General features: G+C 48.6%; 1 protein-coding gene across 2 annotated transcripts in view; it reads right to left on the bottom strand.

Annotated features, from left to right (window-relative positions):
• The window catches only part of KREMEN1 (kringle containing transmembrane protein 1), a 58,124-nt gene that overhangs the window by 4,655 nt on the left and 31,676 nt on the right, over positions 1-21,793 (bottom strand). The window contains exons 4-8 of one of the 2 annotated variants that reach the window (XM_036014672.1): positions 16,866-16,990; positions 13,559-13,712; positions 2,848-3,180; positions 1,826-1,987; positions 666-750 (exon numbers count right to left, since the gene is read on the bottom strand). In XM_036014672.1, the coding sequence (XP_035870565.1) occupies positions 666-750; positions 1,826-1,987; positions 2,848-3,180; positions 13,559-13,712; positions 16,866-16,990 (859 nt within the window). The remainder of the gene's footprint in view (positions 1-665; positions 751-1,825; positions 1,988-2,847; positions 3,181-13,558; positions 13,713-16,865; positions 16,991-21,793) is intronic. The other variant, XM_028527972.2, reaches the window with a different exon arrangement.

Below are 21,793 nucleotides of genomic sequence, written 5' to 3'. Positions count from 1 at the left end.
GCGGAGAGGCCTGGGGTGGTCCCAGTGTGGCCCCGGGCAGGCGGCTTTCCCGGGGCAAGTGAAGGAGCCGTCATTTGACGCGCTGGAAAGTCTGCGGCAGACGGCTTGTGAGAGGGCCAGGGGGAGCGGCTCTCGCTGGACACCCGTGTTCAGGGAGGCCCTGCAGTGGAGACAACTCGTATGCCAATTACACCTCAGTAAAACTCGGGAGAAAAAAGAAAAGAAGTGGAAGGAGCCTGGGCTGGGAACCACAGGAAAGAATGAGTCGAAGTCCAGAAAAAAAGAGAAAGGATTCCCCTCTGTAAATACACGAACTTCGGTAGCCCTTTTCCTGGAAGAACAAGTGTTAAACCAGAGCAGCAAAATATGGGAAATATTTTTTTCCAAATGGTCAGAATTGAAGGATGAAGCTTCTATAAGCTTCTTAAATAACTGCCTTAAGCCCTGGCTGCTGTGGCTCAGTGGTTTGAGCGCGGGCCTGCAAACCAAATGGTTGCTGGTTCGTCTCCCAGTCTACTGGGAGATGTCTATGGTCTTACCCTCCCTAGGACTAAGGGCTTTGGAGTCATGCTCTGATGTCACACTGTTACCCAGACAAACGAAGCACAGTAGGGAGGGAGCGCTGAGCCTTCCGTTCGGGGACTAGGCAGCTCTGTGGTACTCACTTGAACGTGACGTGCAGAAGTATCTTTGCTACAATGGCTGTGACCGTGAGGATGAGGAGAGTTGCCAGGCCGTACACAGTCCATCCTGCAGGTGCAAAAGACAGGCTTTATCAGACCAGCTTGACCCAAGCTTTTAGAAGGAAGCCCTTGGTGAACACTGGCAGCTTAGAGATGGAGGTCTGGCTAAGGAGCTGCCTGCAGGTGGGGAGAGCCACTGAATGTGGCCTAGAGCTAGGCTGGCATGGAGTCCCAGCCTTCTGAGCACCCCACAGGGCTTTAGAGAGGCAGGGGGTGTGGTCCAAAACGCACTGGACTCGGGGCCGGAAGGGGTGATGCACATCCTGTCGCTACTACGCAGCCACAGACGAGTTACATAAACTGCGGGCCTGGGTTTCCTCATTTGAGGAAGGAGCCGGGAGACCTGTGGCATCCCACTGGCGTACCCTAACCAGTGACGCAGGACAAGCGCTGGGGAGGCTCTCATCCCCGGGCTTCTGTGCAGGGTCCTTCAGGGGACCTGGAAAATAGTCTGGAGATCTCTAGGCTCCGTCACTGCTAACAGTGCACTGCGGCTCTGTCAGCTCATAAAGGCGCCAGGGTCCCTGGCAGAAAAGAGAGAGTGGAAGTCTGTGCCCGGCTAAGTTAGCCAGCTTGAACCACAAGACTCTTACCCACTCCCGATCCTTCTCCTGCATGACTTTCCTTCAGAGCTCTTACCACTACCTGGCTTTTTATTTTGCTTCTTGTCTTTCTCTCCCCACTTACAGGCCGCTGGAGGGCAGACTTTTTTGTTGACTGCATATATAGTCTAGTGCCTATAATAGTGCCTGGAATCATTAAAGCACGTACGTATTTTTTGAATGAATAAATGAATAGAGCTCTTAACATCGCCAAAGAATTTAGGGGGCTACAACTTGTGGCTCTAGAAAGACATTCTCAGTGTGAGAAGACAATGGATTAGCCGACCAGTCACAATGTATGGAAGGCACCCACGTGGATCTGTGTTGGTGAGCACTCTTTCCTGAAGGACTATGGAGTCAAGTGACGGAGCTGGAACCCAGGATGCGCCTTTGAATGAGAAACACCCCCGAGCGCTCTGGTTCCGTAACTGCCTTCGAGCTCTGTGGCTCCCAACCCCCAGGAAGGTACCCGGGAACTGCTACCTGGGATGGTCTGGGGCGGGTGGCTGGGGCTGGTGGTGATGACGTAGAGGACCTTGGAGGACCGGGCAGCGCTGACGCTGAGGTTGGCCTGCTCTGTGATCACCTCAGCCAGCGTCTGGTTGGCAGTGGGCCTCTCCTGCGGCAGTTCTTCCTTGACGGCTGCAAGAGCGAAAGGAATTAACTGGGGAAAAGCTGGTAAAGACCATGAAGAGCTGGGGGTGGCACTCGTTATGTAGAAAGACTGTTTCCTCTGATCTAATTCTGGGTGCCACCCTCTCCCCTGGCCCCAGTGGCACCAAAGCAGAACCTGCCAGGCCCTGGCCCTGAGGGGGCAGAGGGAATGATCTGTCAACTTCCAGTCGTTTGACTGGTGTCTCGACAGACACCGGAGCACACGTCATCATTTTCCTACCCTGTGCCTTTGTAGCGGCGGCTCCTTCGGCCTGGAGGCCTTCTTCCTCCCTGTCTGCTGACCCAGAGCCTGCCTGTGCTTCAAGACTCTCCCCCTCCTCGGGGAGGCCTCCTCCCTCTGACTCCCTGGCAGCACACACTGACCGAACCCTTCCTGACACCCTTGACATCCAGGACGAAGACCGCGTCTCGGACACCCGCTGTGTTTCTTGTGTGCCGGCAAAGGGATGGGCCCGGAGCGCGTGTGTCCACGGTGGAGGGGCGCAGCTCGGGGCTCCATCCCAGGGGGGTTTCAGGGTTGGCTGGGGTCCTGAGAGGCAGGAGGAGGGACCAAAGGACCTCCTCAGAGCCTCCCAGTTCTACCAACCTCAGCTTTTCCTTTCAGTTGTTCTTTTAACTCTCCCATCAGAGCTACTAACGTGGCAAAATTGACAGGCATTACCTCTTTTCTGTACCGTAAAATGTATGTGAGTTATGAAGTGGGAGGAGAAGGAGACCGGAGGCTGAGTCAGTAGCCGCTGCTGACTCAGACCACCTGGCAAGAACCGTCTGAGGGCCACGGGTCACGAGGCGTGCAAGAGACGCCCGGGGCGCACAGGAAGTCCTACCTTGGTATAACACAGCGAACCCCTGGGCCTGGTTGATGCGGTCGGAGAAGAAATACAGGATGACGAAGTCCCGAGAGACATTGAAGGACAGAGGGGGGCGGCTCCGTCCGCTGAAGCGGACCAGCACCCGGTGGGTGTAGCCGTCCAGCAGCTCCACCATGTCGGCGGAATCCCTGATGTCGAATAGGGTGAAGCTGAAGTGGATGCGGGAGGCTCCCGGCACCCGGATGGTCCAGTAGCAGACCCTCCCCGTGGCGTAGGTGTCCGGAAAGTCAGGGGAGTAGATGACAGAGGTCATGGCTGAGTAGTTCCCACCGCAGGCACCAACGAGAGCTGGGGAAGACAAAGGACAGGGGCCCTCAGCCGGGGCTCGGCCACGGGGCTCGCTTTCCGGCCAGTTACGGATGACACTCTCCTTAACTCATGTGATACGGTTTGGGACGCTGGCTTTTTTGTCTATAAAACCAGACTGTCTTCTGTTTCAGGATCGAGTCACAGAACAAATCACAAAAAATAAAAGAGCTGTGGAGGCTCTTTTATTTTTTGCCCAGGAGACCTCAGAATCAGCACACAGCACAGTGGTGTGGCCCAGGTGGGGGCCGGGCTGGAGTCAGAGAGTCTGGGGCTGGGCCCAGCGGGGCTGTGTGATCCCTCACTTCCAGGCCTCCCGCCTCCCTCAGTCCGGGATGGAGAGACCACCACTTGCTCCCATATCACATGAACGTGTGAGGACGGACGAGATAAAGCACATGAAACCACCGGGACCTCTGTGCGGGGAGGCTCTCCACAGGTGCCGTTGTACACAGAGAAGGGCGATGCACATGTGAGGGTCCACGCTTCTTTGTCAAGTGGAGACGGCACGAGAAACGACCTCCTGCGTGCAGGCGGCTCACTCAATTCTGATCACTCCACCAGCACATTCGAGTTCTCCAGACTCCCATTTTGGACCTGCAGCTTCTAGGAAGGGGACACGACCACCCGACCGTGTCTTTCATGGTGAAGTGTGAACTAGACCCCGGGAATGAGCGTCCTCGGGAGGGAGCGCAGGGCTGGGATTTAAAAAGCTCGGGGGGAGTTCCACTTCCCTTTAGGATGTAGAAAGCAGGAAGAGAATCCTGCTCCCATCCAAACCAGAGAAAGTTCAAAACTTTTACCAACCTGTCAGGAAGCTGAGGTCTGAAGACAAATGGAATTTAATTCTGAAGAGTAAGAAGCCCCTTCAAGGAGAGCCAGACCACACAAAGGTGCTTCATCTTTGACAGAGCACAGAGGAAGAGGCAGCCGCCATGAAAACAGGTGAGAAGGAAGCAGCTAAAACTTGAATAAGTCCGTAAGGGTTGACTGTGGGCTGGCCCCTCGTCTAGGAAAACCAGCAGCCTCCGACACAACGCAGTCCGCACTCACTCGCAAGCAGTTCCGGGCAGGCCTCCATCCGGTGCCCACCAGAGGGACTGGGGTGGGAAAGCACGGGTTGGTGGCCCAGGTGTGGTGGTGTGACACCTGCCGCTGCTGGACAGGTGTGAGACCCTGCTGCTTCCCAGAGCCTCCTCCCAAAGGAAGCGAAGCCTTCCTTAAGCTACGGGGAAAGGGGCATCAAGCCCTCTTGCCCCCAGAGCCAGGGTAGAAACGAAACCTGTTTGCCCCTGCAGAGAGGGAGTAAAGGACTCTCCCCTACCTGCTAAAGTAACCAGGCAAGGATCTTCTGCTTCTCGGGGAAGAGCAGAGGCAAAAGCCATCAGCCCCTGGTTGCCCTGAGCCCTGGGATCCTGCAGCAGTAAAAGCAGGGGCAGGAAATCTCTCCTTCCCAAGAGCCACCAGAGATGCCAGGCAGTGCTCGGCTGCCAGGGAGAGGGAGGGGGTGGAGGGATGCTGAAGAGGTCCCACCCCTGAGCCCAGTGGCACATCCTGGTTAAGAGTGAGGATGGACAGGAGAACCAAGACACTCCCCCACCCCACCCCTCGCCCTCACAGAGCACAGCACCGAGGAACAAGCAGCAGCAGCCCACCACTGAGGGAGGGGAAGACGCCCTCAGGGGCACAGGCTTGCAGCAGCTGCTTGATGCTGAGGGTGCAACGGGAACACGGAAAAAAACCCGCTGGCACCCCCGGCTCCACACTAAGCCCAAGGCACCAGCAGCTCACCACTGAAGAGCTGTGGAGCCCGGCATGCACTGAGAACAGTGACAGGAACGGGAGAGCCCAGACCCAGCTCACTGCTGCCAGAAGGGCTCCGTCCCCGCACTGGGCAGGCCTGCCCTTTCCAGGTGTGAGGTTTTCTTCACCTCAGCCTCTACTGGTCTTCTGTATACTGTGTGTGGTATTCAGTAAAATATTACAACACGCGTAACAGCCAGGAAGTAAGTAAGACAGAAAGGAAAAAAAAAGACTCATTGTTAAGAGATAAAGCATCTGTTCAAAACAATATACATAATCTCAAATCATTATGTTGTAAACCTAAAAAAAAAATGTTGTATGTCAATTACATCTCAATTCAGGAAAAGGAGAGGCGAAACGATCCAGAGAACCAGCCTCACTCACTAGTGACCCAGATGCCAGAGCCCCCGGAGGCAGTGAGACTGACACAGGAAGCGCCGAGGGGAAAAGATGGGCGACGCGCCTGAGCAGACTGGGGACCTCAGCAGAGATGCGAACGCTATAGAAAGAGTCACGTGTAAGTGCTAGAAATACAACAATGATCAGAGACAAAGTAATTCCTCTGATAGGCTTATACACAGACTACACGTAGCTGAGGAAAGAACAAAAACATTTGAAGACAGGTCAATAGAAATTATCCAAAATGAAATGCAGAGAGAAAAAGAAGTGAAAAAAATAACAAGAGCACCCGACACCCGTGGAACTACGTCAGACGGTCTGACAGTAAGTAACTGGAGTCCCAGCAAGAGAAGAAAACGAGAACAGGGCAGAAGCGATTTGAAGAGAAAATGGCTAAGAATGTTCCAAAGTCAATGAAAAGTAATCTAAGAACCTCAGCAAACTCCAAGCAAATAAATTAAAAACAATAAACAAAACAGCAAAGAAAACACACCTAGATACATCGTAGTTAAATGTTGGAAACCAAAACCAAAGGTAAAATGCTGAAAGCAGGCAGCAGATGAGAAAGGATTGCATACAGAGGCACAGAGATAGAGCAGGCATCTCTAGAAGCTATGCAAGCCACGAGGCAAAGAAGAAATATTTCTTGAAGTACTAAAGGAAGAAAAACTGTCAATATAGAATTCAATATCCAGCAAAGACATTTTTCAAAAATGAAGGTCAATTAAGGCTTTCGCAAATAAAAGCTGAGATAGGCCATTGACAGGAGACCTGCATTAGAGAAAATGCTAAAGGAACTTCTTTAGGCCAAAAAAATATGATACCACGCCTGGCTAGTGTAGCTCAGTGGATTGAGCGCCACCCTGCAAAGAACCAAAGGGTTGCTGGTTTGCTTCCCAGTCAGGGCACATGCCTGGGTTGCAGGCCAGGTCAGGCCTCCAGTAGGGGGTGCACCAGAGGCAACCACACATTCATATTTCCCTCTCTTTCTCCCTCCCTTCCCCTCTATTATAAAAAAAACAAAAAAGAGAATATGACACCAGATGGCAAATAAGAACAAAAAAAGATGTTTGACACAATAAGTAATTCAAAATGCAAATTAAAATCACCACACACCTGGTAGAATAACTAAAATTTAGAAAAGAGACAATAACCCTGGTTGGTGTGGCTCAGTGGATTGGGTGCTGCCCTGTGAACCGAAAGGTTGCTGGTTCAATTCCCAGTTGGGGCACATGGCTGGGTTGCAGGCCAGGTCTCTACTTGGGGGCGTGTGAGAGGCAAGTGATGTATCTTTTGCACATCAAGGTTTCTCTCCCTCTTTCTCCCTCTCCTCTCTCTACAAATAAATAAAATCTTAAAAAAAATAAAACACAGACAATACAGAAGTTCATGTGAGAATATGCAGCGAAGCAACTGGAAGTCTCATATACTGTTTGTTGGTCAGAATGCAAAGCGGTAGTTAAGACCACTTTGGAAAACAGTTGGCAGTGTCTTATAAATGTTAAACACTCACTTAGCATATGACCCAGAAATCCTGGACTACTATGAATTTACTCAACATAAATGAAAACATGCTCACATAAACACTTGTACATCTCTGCTTTTAGCAGCTCTACAGCACCTCTACCATAAACAGATCGATGTTTATCAGCTCTAAATGGATGAACAAACTGTGAGCTATTTGTGCAAAGGTGTGCTTTTCAGAATAAAAAGGAACTACTGAAGCAACACAGGTAAATCTTGAAATCATTATTCTAAGTGAAAGAAGCCAGACACAAACAGTTAAGTAACGTATGGCTTCACGTCCATGACAGTCTCACAAGACAGACCTGCACAGACAGAATGCTCGTGGGTGGTGGCTGAGGGCGGGGGTGCGGGGAGGACTGGCCACAAAGGGGTCATGAGAGGTCTTCCTTCCTCCCACCTCCCCTCCCTCCCTTTCTTTTTAGAGAGAGAAGGGAGAGAGAAGGAGAGGGAGAGAAACATCGATGTGTGAGAGAAACATTGGTTACCTTCCGTACGCACCCCAACTGGGGGCCAAACCTGCAACCCAGGCATGTGCCCTGACCAGGAATCAACCCGGTGACCTTTCACCTTGCAGAGGACGTCCAACCACCTGGGCCACGCCATTCAGGGCACGAGGAAACTTTTAAAGTGATGAAAATGTTCTGTATCTTGGTTGTGTATATTTACTAAATATCACCTACTAAAAGGGTGATATTTATTGTATGTAAATTATACCTAAAAAAAACCTAAGTTAAAACAACAACAACAATGAATTCCTAGGTTCTAATCCCGACCGCTTTACCACATAGTAACTGAATTTGAGCAAGATTCTTCCTTCTGTATACCTTTGTTTCCCCATCTACAAAATGAAGACGACAATAGTTTCTCCCTCACGGGGCCGTAAGATTTAAAATGGGTCGGTACCTGTCAGGTGTCTGGGTATAGGACCTGGCATGCAATGCAAGCTCAGTCAGTATTAGCTACTCTATCATTATTATGAAAGAATAAAACACCCACGTTAAACTGATACTTCAACAGCAAAGGCAGACCTTGAACTTGGAACTTTTGGTTCCCAGATGTGTGCCATGCTGACAGCACATCCAGTTCTGCAGTTTTGAGAACAAACACGTGGCATCTATGACGGATTATGAAAATTCAGTGATAATCCGGCAAGAAACCTGAAACTTAGGAACATACTCAAGACCTTACCTTTGTGGGGGAGAGTGGCCTGACACACACAGCCGGGGATGTGTCTGTCAGTTGGTGCACGCCTGTTTAATGGAAGCACTTTCCTCCTCGCTGGTGTGTAACATAATGCTGAGACTCACAGGTGATGGCACCTCGGAGTCTACGAGACACGAGGACTCACCAGCCCCCGCAGTCAGGTTCCGCCGGGCCCGGGCCCTCAGTCCTTTTCACCATTACTCTCCCCCCTCCTCCCACTAAAACACAAGTTCCACAAGGGCAGGATTACTATCTGTGGGACTCTGGTCAAGTTACTTTATGACCCTCAATTTTCCTGTCTGGCAAATAAGGATAATGACACCTGCATCACCGTACTGAGAATTAAGGGAAAGAACGCGGGGAAAGCGAAGAGCACAGTGCCCTGTAAATGTAGGTGCCCAGCTAATGTCACAAAGTGAGACCCAGGCTATGGGATCCATTCATGCCTTCAGCACCTAGAAGCTGAGGAAGGCTTAAGAGGACAGCTTGGACAGTCCCTGCAACCCACTGCCTGTCTGGTTGTCTTTTTGGTTCTGTTAACCTAATCCAGTACATTAAGTTCCGGGGGCAGCAGAGGCTCTGAAGCCTCCGCCAGGGCTGCACTTACACACAGCACACAGCCTGGCTTCCCCACGCTCGTGAGAGCTTGCTGAAAGATCGGCCACGGAGTCTAGGACAAATGACTTGGTGTGGCAAAGCTGACCCAGCAGAGACTATGGAGCCAGCTGAGGTGCAGATGCAGCCTAAGTGCCTCTGGAGATGAGGAGCCAGAAACGCCCCTTTGTCATGAGCAGAGAACAGGAGGGTCTCACGGACATGCTGAGACCCAGGGTCGAGCCACACTGGTAGCAGAGCCTGACGCTTTAGGACAGAGACTGTAACCTGGTCCCTCTCTCACCATCTGAGTTCTCTGATCTCCTCACAAATTACGGGGTGGTCTACAGGCACCATCTCCAAAAGGCTCAGCCTAATCCATCCAATGGATCACAAGCATCTCCATGAGGGGGGCCTGGAGCTATTTAAACTATTTTACTCTCTCATTAGGTGAAACTTGAGATTATTGTTACAGTGCTGTATTTTGTACCTTTCTTTGCAAAGCTGTGGGGTATGAGCCCGCAGAGTTGGCTACTGTCAGGGACCCCTGCCAGTCGGCACACGCCAGGGCCTCTGAAGACGGGAGCAGGCGGCCATCTGACCACCGGACGCCGCGGTCCTCAAGGGGCCTGATGCCGGAGAGGGCCGTTCCTGGAGAGCTGCAGAAGGGGCGCGTCTGATGATAACCAGAACTGTGCACACTTTGTTCCCAGACTTTTAAAGCGTTAAATTGGATCTGTAATCATGACCTATTTTATTATTGCTAATAAAAGAAATTGAAGCTGCTGAAAATAGAAAAACCCAAAGCATGGCAAGCCTGGGTTGGAGCCTGGCTCCAGCTCTGGTTAACCCGCACGGATTGGCCTGCCTGTTGACGCACAGGTTTCCTACCAACGGGGCTGCTGCGAGGATTGCATAATCAAACAGACAGAAGCGCCCAGCACCGAGTCTAGCACACAGCAAGCACTCATAGACAGCACTGACTTTCATTATAATTAATTCATGTTCGTGCACCTTGAGTGAGTCCAGCACAGTCTCCTAGATATGCTTCTAGTACCAAAGATGATACTCGATATGTGACTGAATGTAAAGCAAGTTATTTCCATTTGATGCCTCCAGCAGAGCCACTGCACTGACCTAAACATAACTCCACCTGCCACACAGCAGATACCCCAATAAAAACGTGCTAAATGAATGAAAACTTATCATATAAAAACTACATCCTATTTTTCATTGATAAAGACTTCCCCATCCGAGCCACTTTGAAGTGTATGATGAGTGGTACTAGCATATTCCCAGCGCGGTGTGACCATCACCGCTATCCAGTGCCAGCAGGTTTCCATGACCCCGGAAAGGAGACCTGTAGCCATTCAGCGGTCACTTCCCATTCCTCCCCTCCCCCCAGCCCCTGACAAGCATCGCTCTGTTTTCCGTCTGTATGGATTTGCCCGTTCTGGACATCTCCTATAAACGGAACCACAAAAGGTGTGGCATGTCCTAGCACGTGTCAGCACTTCATTTCCTTCTGTGGCTCCTTACTATTTCCTTGTGTGACACACAGGCGAACCTCAGAGGCATTGCCAGTTTGGTTCCAGACCAAGTGAGGCAAGCACCCCAGTAGAGTGAATACCTCAGTAAAGTCAGCCACGTGGATTTTGGTTTCCCAGTACACATCAAAGCTGTGTTTTGTCCTGGCTGGTGTGGCTCAGTGGACTGAGCACCAGCTATGAATCGAGAGGTCATTGGTTCGATTCCCGGTTGGGGCATGTGCCTGGTTGGGGCATGCAAGAGACAACCAATCGATATCTCTCTCCCTTCCTTCCTTCCTTCCTCTCCCTCAAAGAAATATTTAAAGGTTATGTTTATACTACACTGTAATCAATTAAGTATACAATAGCATTATGTCTAAGAAAAGTATATACCTTAATTTAAAAACTTTATTGCTAAAAAATGCCAACCATCACCTGAGCCTTCAGCAAGTCAATCTTTTTGTTTTTAAACAGCCTTACCTTTAATTTGTAAGAAAAAAAAAAAGGCGATATCTGTGAAGAGCAATAAAGGAAAGAGCAGTAAAATGCGATCTGCCCGCACCACATTTTGTTTACCTGTTCATCAGCCAGTGGACAGAGGGCTGTTGCCACTTTTGGCTACAATAAATAATGCTGCTAAAAACTTTCGTGTACAAGTTTTTGTATGAACATATGTCTTCAGCTCTCTTGGGCATACAACTAAGAGTGGAAACTGGGTCATAGGTAAGTCTGGTTCATGTTTTAAGAGACTGCCAGACTGTTTTCCAAAGCAGCTGCACAATTCAACGTTTCCACCAGCACCGTGTGAAGATTGTGATTTCTCCATATCCTCAGCACCACTGACTTTCCACTGTTAAAAATTAACACAACACTCAAGTGTTCTTCTACGCACAGCTCACCTTGGAAACCCAGGGGGCAGGAAGGAGAGGCGGGTGGGTGCAGGGTGTGGAAGTCGCAAGCAAGCAGGCTCTTCATTCACGGATTCCTCTCTCCTGAATAATGGGTTTTAAACCCATGTACGTGTTTGTACCTATTTGATTTTTTCCCCTGAAACTTTAACTAAGCTACTGTTTTCATCCATGCAACATTGTATACTTGCTTGTGTATAGAAGTTTGATTGTGTATTGTAGGAGGAAGGCATGCTTCCTCCTACAATACATAAGCAATTGCAGTGTTCTGCATGCAAAATTTAAAAAATTTAAATTGTCCCGATTCTATTTTACACATGGAGAAACAATCCTATCTTTCTAAGCAGTAACAGAGGAAGACCAGTGGTTTGTGCCTTTTGATATATTTGAGTTCGTTTTTTCCACAATGTAGTACTTTTGATACAATTGGGTTTCTCATATTTCCCTAGTTCATGTACATCAGAACACTAAATAATACTGTTTGAGTTTTATGTTGCAAGAACAAATGAAATGAACGTGAATAGTGCTACGAAAAATTAATGCAATATTCTGTTTAAAGTGGAAAAACAGGCAGTGAACCCACATCCCCTGCTCCCGTTTACTGGCCAGAGCCGCGCACGGCTTGTCGTCAGAGCGAGCCTCAGTGAGTCGTCGTCCTCTCCCGTCCTAGGACTCTTGACCTAAGTGCAGTCGGAGTGATGAAATAGTGCCTTCCTCCCAGGGCTGCTGGAGGGCCTAATGTAACAGTTTCTATAAGGACTCCATGCCTACGTGGTAGTCTATGTTCATTTCCTTCTTTTTTTCACTTGAGGGTATACCAGACAATCTGTAAGCTCGGGAAACATACCCGCCTGGGCTAGGGTGTCAAGGCAGAGGATTTTACAACAATGAACCCTGGAAATGAAAGGTTAAATAGAAATATGGTGGTGCCTCGTGTTGGCCAACTATTCTTCCTTTAACATTAGCCAAGGTTCTGTCTTTATCTTTAAATGCTCGGTTTTCTTTAATAGAAACCGAGCGTCTGCCTCTGGACAACGGGATGTACAGGAAGCCACAGGCAGTCTCCCCTCCCCGGAAACATACGCTCCCCAAAGAGATATGTTCAAGTCCTTATGCCTGGTGTCTGTGGATGTGACCTTATTTAAAAATAGGGTCTTATCTTTACCGGTGCAATCAAGTTAAAAGAGGCCGCACTGGATTAGGGTGGGCCCTAGGTCCAATGCCGAGGGTCCTTACGGGGACACACAGAGACACAGACACAGACAGAGGAAAGATGAATGCGTGAAGACAAGGCAGAGACTGGGAGTAACGCCGCACAGGCCGAAGAATGCCAAGGATCACCGCAACGACCGGACGCTAGGGAAAAGCAAGGAAGGGTTCTTCCCTGGAGCCTTCCCAGGGACCGTGTACCCGACGACACCTTGACTTCAGACTTCTAGTCTCCTAGACTGTGAGAGAATACATTTCTGTGGTTTTAAGCCTCACAGTTTGTGATCACTTGTTATGGCTGCCTTAGGTAACTAATACACCATACGACGTTTTTGCCTAAAACCGAGCTACTCTGCCTAGTGGAGGTGTCAAGAGTGTAACAAAACCGTTATAGACTCTGTAGCGTGTTTTAGTGATCTCAAGTCTTTCTCGCATCTGCCTCATTTGTGACTTCCTCCTTTCCGCCATCTGGAATCTGGGACTCCGGCACCAGAGTGCTACTGCGGCTCTCCCAAAGTCTCACTCCAACGGAGTGGGCGTGGCTGGGCTATGACGAGGGGTCAGGTGGCCCGGAGGTTGTGACAAGTTGCTGGAGAGGCCGAGGCCTTGGACCCACACCCCGTTGGGAACATGTGCTGCCTCCTGCCAGCACTGCACACGGGTGGCGGGTCAGAGAGGAGGGGGTCAGGGCACACTCAGTACTGGGCCTGGAAGACAACTCAAAGCTTGTGCTCTGCTCAGCTGCATCCCAATCAGATATAGATCCCAAAATGCCTAAGAAAACGCTAAAAGGGCTTGGTGGTCACATTAAAACAGGAGGTTTGTTTTTTTGTTTGTTTTTTAAAGAGGATCTTAAAGCTGACACTGAATCATTATGTCAGGGTCCACATCAAATCGGAAAGGTCATCTTTTCTAGGTTATCTCAAAAGGCCACGGCTCTTCCAGCACAGGACGCGCTGTCATTCATCACTTGCTAAGTGAACGTCTTCCCTTCTAGATGGCGGGGGCTGAGTGCTCGTGTTCAGGGTCTGGTCAGGGCCTGGCCTGCAGAAGGTGCCTGAGACGCATTGCCAAGTGAATGGAGAAATAAACGGAAGGGAGGGAGGGAGGGAGGGAGGGAGAGCGGGCCTGCTCCCCGGCCCAGGGGCTCCTGTGTCTGCAGCAGCCGTGGGCCCAGCGCATACTCACTGTCGAAGAGGATGATCCGGCCGTCGCCGCCGCAGGGCTGGGCGTGGTCCCCGAAGCAGACGCTGTTGCACTCGGTGCTGGCCGCCTCCCCGTACGTCCAGTAGTCGGGGTTGTTCCCACAGAAGCAAGCGTAGCCCGACTCCATCCCAGCAAACTGCCGCAACAGAGAAGCCGTACTTGGTCAAGTCCGTCGGGGATGGCACGTGCCCTGAAGGAGCCTGGGAAAGTCGGCCCCAGCCAGCAACCAGCCTCTCCTTCCCAGCCCACCTTTAAACCTGGGACCTCACCCTCGTCCTGTTCTTGTAACACTCCACTCCACTGCGATCAGCAACTGTGTATTAGCCCGTGTTTCCCCTTCAGTGAGCATGCCTTTTAAATGTTTACAGTTCTACTGAGTTCAGCTAAGGTTTAAGGGGGGAATCCCAACAGTTTGAAACAGTAACAATAACAACAGCTAAGCATTTTACTGAATTTTTACTATGTGCCAGATAGTAAGTTCCTTAGAGCTAGTTCTCCAGCAAACTCATTATAGGCCCCATTTAAATTTTTATTTTATTTTTTCTATTACCACTCAGTAAATTATTTATATGGTGTAGAGTTCTATGAATTTTAACCCATGCACAGATCTGTGTGACCACTCCTACAGTCAGGATATGGGGGACAGGTGCGTCACCCCGGTAACCTCTGTCATGCTATTGTTACTTCACAGTTTCCCCTCCTACAACTCCTGGCAACCACTGATGACTTTTCTATTCCTATAGGTTTTTTTGTTTTTGTTTTTTTCAAAAATGTCATGTGCCATAGACTGAATGTCTGTGTTCTTCTCCCCTTCCAAATTCCTATGTTGAAAGCTGACTCCAGAGGTGGTATTATTTGGAAGCGAGGCATTTGGGAGACGATGGGGCCATGAAGGCAAAGGCCTCGTGAATGGATTGGTGCCTTTACAAGAGACCCCAGAGGCCTCTCCTGCCCCTTCTGCCGCGTGAGGACACAAGGAGAACACGGCTGCCTGTGAACCAGGAAACGAGTTCTCATCAGACACCACATCTGCCAACGCCCTGATCTTGGACTTCTCAGCCTACGGACCAATGACATTGAGTGTCTTTTCGTGTACTTACTGGTCACTTGAGTATCTTCTATGGAGAAATACCTATTCAAATCCTTTGCTCATTTTTAGTTAGGTTGCTTGTTTTCTTATTGTCACATGGTAAGAATTCTTTATATACTCTAAGCATTAGATCCTTTTTCAGATACATGATTTGTAAATATTTTCTTCCATTCTCTGAGTTGTTTTTCACTTTTGAAAATAGTGTTCCTGACACAAAAAGGTTTTAAATTTTGATGAAGTCCAATTCATTTTTTCTTTGAATGCTGCAGCTTTTGGTATCATAACTATAAAACCATTGCCTAATTCAAGGTCATGCATATTTATACCTATGTTTCTTTCTACGAGCTTTATGGTTTTAGCTATTACATTTAGATCTTTGGTCTGTTTTTAGGTATATGATGTGAAGTAAGGGGTTCAAGGTCATTCTTTTGCATGTGGGTACCTGCTTGTCCCAGCATCATTTGTTGAAAAAACTCTTCTTTCCCCATTAAATGATATGGCACCCTTGTCAAAAGTCAACCCACCTTAAATAAATGTATGGATGAATTTCTGGACTCTAAGTTCTATTCTGTTGATCTGTATGTCCATCTTTATGCCAGTACCATAGTTATTTTTTAAGTACAACTAAAAGTTAATTTTGTCTATGGTGTGTTATAAGGATAGAGGTTCATTTTTTTCTTTGCCATGAAGAGCCCCAGTTTTTCTCCAGAATCACTGCTGAAAGACTATCCTTTCTCCCACTGAATTATCTTGGCATCTTTGTTGAAAACCAATTGTCCATATAAGTGCAGGCCTATTCCTGGACTCTATTTAGTTTCACTGATCTACAGCAGAGATTGGAAAAGTTTTCCTATGAAAGATCAGATAGTTTAGCAAATACTTTCAGCTTTGTGTGCCATATGGTCTCTTCTCAATTACTTAACTTCACTGTACTAGAATGAAAGCAGGCCCAGACCGTATGTAGATTAATGAGTGTGACTATGTTTCAATAAAACTTTCTATCTAGAAATAGGCGGGTGGTAAGATTGGCCCACATACCGTTGTTTGGTGACTCCTGGCCTATGGAACTATTGCCATGCCAATAGCACTTTCTTGATTACTACATGGTTTTTTTTAAGGATTTTATTTATTTATTTTTAGAGAGAGGGAAAGGGAAGGAGAAAGAGAGGGAGGGAAACATCAATGTGTGGTTGCCCCTTGAGTGCCCCCTATTGGCGACCAATCCTTGCAACCCAGGCATGTGCCCTGACTGGGAATCGAACGGATGACCTCTTACTTCACAATCTGGTGCTCAATCCACTGAGCCACTCATTTTTATATTTATTTCTATATCAAAAACTATGCACTGTGCCAATAACTTCAATCCCTGTCCAACGTTATACGCTTCGTTCCAGCTTTCCCTGGCTCCCTTCTTCAACAGTGACAAACATGGCTCCTGTTACACTCGATATATTTACTTAGAAGATCAATCCTTTGCAAGCAACTAATCACATGATCACATTGAGTCAACTGTCTTGCTCAGTCACCTTTCTGACATAGGCCCTGAACTCCGCCAGGTTATTCTCCTTGCTTGGGCCTGATTAATGGACTTTTCAACTGAATTAGTAAGGAGGGAAGGAAGAAAAGAAGGGAGGGAGAGAAGGAAAGAAGAAAGAGGGAGGGAGGGAGGGAGGGGCAGAAGGCGGAAGGAAGGAAGGAAGGAAGGAAGGATGGAAGGGAAGGCAACAAGTTAGTTTACTTCTTTTTTGATATAATAAACAATAGCACTATTGAATTTTAATGGCCAAAGAATGGATTTCAGATAGAGGAATGGAGAGGAAGGAAAGAGAACATTTTGAACTGGTGTCTAGGCTGGGCCCCCACATGTGTCAGGGAAGTAACCACCTCCTTGGCTGACTCCCAGGGCTCCCGCAGGGCCAGAGGGTCCCTGCTCGTAAATACAAGGGCACGAGGAAGCATGTGGCTCTGTCGGAAGTCAAACAGCGATGCAGATACTGCGGATGTTCCCCAGGGTCCTTTTCCTTCCGTCTCCTGAATCCTAAGCCCCACCCTTCCTCCAACTTCTCCTTGGCAGAAAACTAAAGTTGTGTGGCTTCACAGGTTGTGTTTCAAAAACGCACATGTATTTTTAAGTTATCTCAGCAGAATGCATTTACATCTTTATCTACTTCTACAGATACACAGCCCCAGGACAATTACCTTGAACCTCTGGCTCCGACAAAAACTGATGCAGGTTTGTATGGTGAGTTTGTTCGATGTCTTACTGGCTCCAGTTAGAGGAGGTGGGTTTCCATGATCCTTGTAGCAGCCGAGGTTTCCAGGCACTGGAGAAGAAAGAAAAACAAAAGGATTTCACAACATCTGGCTGTGAAACACCAAGGAGGAAAAGCACGTTGTGCCAGGTGCTGTCGTCTCAGTCAATCTTTCCAGTCCCCAGGGACAAATACATAACAAACAACAAGCTTTAAAAATGGAAGCCGTGGTGTCCTCTGCTCAATGCCACGTTTCTGTTTTACTTTGAAGAGTAGGTGAGGCCCATATTACTAACCCTGAGAAATTTTTTACCTGTTCACTACTGGTAGAATTCCGTATCGAAGAGAGCTAGGAACACTCCCTAAAAATAGAAGCTAGGACGTGTAAATTGTTTCAGAGTCACTAGAGGGCCGGGGAATGCTGGGAAGCCCGTCACTCTACCCTTTGTGCCTCCCCTTGTTCCTTAAAAAGCTCCGCAGCGGGTTCCCCGAGGCCCTTTGGTAAGTGTGTTAGTTTCCTGTTGCAGCTAGAACAAATCCCTAGAGGCAAAGACAGCAGAAATTCACTGTCTTATAGTTGAGGAGGTCAGAGGTACTAAATGGGTCTCATGGATCTAAAAGTAAGGTGACAGCTGTTTTTCCTTCTGGAGGCTCCAAGGGAGAGCCTCCATTCCTTGCCTCTTCCATCTCCTAGAAGCTGCCCCCACTCCTTGGCTTGTGGCTGCACCGTTCCAGCCTCTGCTTCCACCGTCACACCACCTTCTCCTACTCGGATCCTCCGCCCCTCTGTTGTAAGGACCTGTGTGATTACCCTGGGCCTCGCCCGCACAATTCAGGGTAACCTCTCCATCTCAAAATCCTTAACTTAATTACACCCCCCAGGGATTACATAGGCATTACACAGACATTGTTTTTGGTGTGTGTGTGGCGGGGCGGGGTGGGGGGCATTTTTTTGGCCAATCATAGTAAATGTACTAGTGTTTCACAATCACACAATCAGATGTTTTGATCTAGCATACAAGGCTGTATCTGAGAATACGGAAACCTGAATAAGTACTGACTGTGACAGCGTTCAAAGATGGCCCTCAATGATCCCCACTTCCTGGTGGTTGTGCCCTTGTGTGATCCCCTCCCCTCGAGTGTGGGCTGGAGTAGTAACTTGCTTTTGACCAATAGAATGTGGCAAAGTTCATGGAATGCCACTTCTGTGACTAGGTTCCAAGAGACTAACTCCTGCTTTGCTGATAGCAGATTCTCTCTGTTGCCTTCTTGGCTTGTACAGTTTGATGAAGGAATACGTCATGTGAGAGAGGAACTGAGGATGGCCTTCAGCCAACAGCCTGCAAGGAACCGAGACTTGAAGCTTCTGTGAGACTGAGTCCTACCAATAATTACGTATGCTTGAAGTCAATCCTTCCCTAGCGGAGCCTTCGGATGTGACCCCAGACCTGGCAGACACCTTGACTGCAGCCTTACGAGAGACCTTGAAGCAGAGGACCCAGACAGGCCCCGTGCAGATCTCCTGACCCACAGAGAGTGTGAGGCAGTAAATGTATGCTGTTGTAAGTCACCACATTTTAGGGTAATGTGTTATACCGAAAGAGCTAACTGATACACCTATATACTACATACTAAATATAAGCTTATTGAATGAAGGAATGAATTTATTTTGGCCCATGGACAAACAACCTCTCTGGACCTTAGCTTCCTGTCTCTGTTATTAATTTATGAATCACTCTACCAGCAGATGAAGCCAGTTCCCTCTTTCCTCTGCTTGGCTCCTCACAGCTTACACAACTGAAGGTATAATAAGACATGAATGAGGCATGGTCCTAGGGGTACTTCCAGGTCAGTTAAGAGTTACTGTTATTCAACATCAAAGTAAGCCATACAGACCCTTATGATTAAGGCTGGGAAACAGCACAGTCCGATATAATATAAAAGCTTTATATCCACATTAGTCTTTTGACATACACACATATACACATGCATATGTGTACACATGTACATGTATATACACGTGTATATGTGTGTATGCACACATCCACACTTTTAGTTTCTGCCTCCATCTGCATCTAACCAGCTCATTTTAAATTGGCAGGAAGTACCCCTCTGCTAACCCAGAGTCACCCTGCCCCCTCTCAGCCAACTGGTTACCCGTCTCCCTTACGTCACACGTGGTTCAAATATAACAAATGTGGCTCACCACACAAATGCTAAAATGCATTTTTCGGAAACAAACCAAGTCTCTATAGTAGCAAATGTAAACAGAAAAACTCTAGGCAGTAGGAGCCCAGTGTTCAGGGGGCCTGCCTTGGGAATGGCTGGGTTTCAGAATTTAAACAAACGCAGCGAGTTAAGCATCTCTAGTTGGGAGCATAGCATATAAGCCAAGTTTGTTCAAGGGGCCTTGCATATGGAAATGCAAACCATGCACTTAAAAGTTTTTAGTGAGAACTACTTGACCATGATCATCTTGGTCATTCACCTTGGCTTTTGTCTCATTTATTCCTTCATGCTCACTAGTGAGCACGCTATTAGGTATTGGTTTAGAGAGAGCCCAAGGCACAGAATCATAAACGTTAAGATTAGACATAAACAAGGCCATGGGTTGCATTAATGCAGCTGGAATCGATCAGCTTTATTCACGACAGTTCGGGGAGCAGATCCAGGCAGCTCGTGTTCCACGGGGGCAGTGACTCCCAACACACGCCTCGAGGCGGATCGACCACTGGCAACCCAATCACACTGCTTTGCTGCTCTGTCCTTTCGAGTATCGAAGGCCTGAGGTATCATCCTTGCCGTCCGACTTAATCACTCGCCAGACACTGTCAATTGCGCCTCCTGAAATACTGCAGACATCTGTCCTTGTCTCTCTTTCCAAACTGCCACTTCCCCAGTTTAGATCACCATCTCCTCCCTCTTTGATGTGCTACCCCGGCCTCCTAGTCCTTCCCCATTTCCAGGCTCACCTTACTCTCACTGGATTGGCGCACTGCAACCAGGACAGTCTCTGCAGTACATTCCAGGCAGAAGTGAGGAGAAGGGCAGAGGCCTAAGGCAAGAATGACTGACTTTGGCCTTTGCAGCAACAAAGAATCCCATAGGACCGTGATACAGAGATTGGAAAGCAACAGGAGCGGGAGAGGTACGCAGGGGCCCTGCCTATAAAGCCCTCCAAGATCCACGGCTGCCGCTCAGGGCGAAGTCCAGACTCTCTCACGTGTGACACTGGCCTTGCCCTGTCTGTGCTGCTTCCCTTCGCCTCTCCCATCAGGGTGACCCCTCTGTCCCTGGGCTCACACTCTGTGTGGGGGTCAAAAAAAAATCTTAGTGTGTCTGCAAGTTTCCCAATTGCACATTGTTCTCCGGCCTCTGGACTTTCTCACATGTTATTCCTGCTGCTTGGGATATTCTTCCCTACTTAAGATGGCAGCCTGTCATCTTTTCCCCTGGGAAGTCCCCCGGCCCTCCCATCAGACTCCCCCCACCCCACTCCCACCACACACAGAAAGGTTCTCTGCCCCTGCTACGCAGTCCTACAGCAGCCCGTGCTGAACTTGATTCTCGACACCTGTTTCTGTGTCTCTCTCCCCAGTTACCCACAAGCCACTAACGGACAGCACTGCCTCTTTCAGACACCATTGTGCTCCCAGGGCCTGGCAGGGCCCCAGCCACACAGCAGCAGGTGCTCTAACGAACAACTGCACTGCTGCCAGCGAAACTCACAGAGTGAGTGGGTGAAGGTGCTTCTTAGGCAGCAGCAAGTGGAGAGAGCAGAGCAGACGGGAACAGCGGAGCTGATCTGGGGCAACACTCACTCAGAGCAAGTGACCGTGGGGTCTGAGACCTGCCCGCTCACTGTCCTCCTTGGCTACCCAGAAACACCATTTTAGATGACCGAGTTTTCCGTAAAGGCTCACTTTAACACTTAAAATGTTATCTTTATTATTTTGGATGAAACCATTCTAAAATGCATTAGCTATTTTCTTAAAAGAACAGCAATAAAATTTCACTTAGTTTAACCTACTTAAAATGTTTCTTCGTGGCTTGTACTTTACCAAATGACCCCAGACTGGTGTGCTGTTTTAATGTTCTTGTTCTGACTTTTATATTTAATCTGTCGCCCTGGCTGGTGTGACTCAGTGGATTGAGCACTGGCCTGTGAACCAAAGGGTCGCCAGTTCGATTCCCAGTCGGGGCACATGCCTGGGTTGTGGGCCGGGTCCCCAGTTGGAGGTTCATGAGACACAACCACACACTGATGTTTCCCTCCCTCCCTTTCTCTGGAAATAAATGGGTAAAATCTTTTAAAAAATTTAATCTGTCTCCTTGGTTACTGTCACGGCAGCTGAACATTTGAACTGGAAGGAGTCTTGCACCTACTTCTTTCTACTGTCAGTGCCTGTGGTCTGTGTTTACCCTCTTCTTCATTTGCTGCTCCTTAGGCTTAGAATCAAACTATCGAGCTTGTTAGAATTGTGTGAAAAATAAGAACAGTTTCTAAAAGAAGGAGGACCTTTGTGCTCCCACCTTCTGCCACCCCTATCATGGCTCAGGAGCTGTTTTCCTCGCTCACTTCCCAGAACGCGGCACCGCCTTGAGGGCCATGGGCGCTTCCTGCATCTGTCCAGAAGCGGTCAGCAACGGTCCCAAACGTGGGCTTTGGACTCAGAGAAACCCTAAGGTGAACTGTGGCCCCTCCGCCACAGCCTTCCCAAGGTCAGTTTCATCAACAGTGGAATGAGGAAAGACACAGCCCTTGAGTGAGAATTAAAAGATAATGGAAATAAAGTAAACACCACAAGACCTAGCAAGACAGTACGTGCCGCATCAACAGTGTTTATTATCATTATTTGGAATAAGGCTTTTATC

The sequence above is a fragment of the Phyllostomus discolor genome, chromosome 13, assembly GCF_004126475.2.
Source record: "Phyllostomus discolor isolate MPI-MPIP mPhyDis1 chromosome 13, mPhyDis1.pri.v3, whole genome shotgun sequence".
Classification (NCBI taxonomy): Eukaryota; Metazoa; Chordata; class Mammalia; order Chiroptera; family Phyllostomidae; genus Phyllostomus; species Phyllostomus discolor.
The sequence above is the reverse complement of the archived record's forward strand: the minus strand, read 5'-3'. Positions and strand labels throughout refer to the sequence as shown.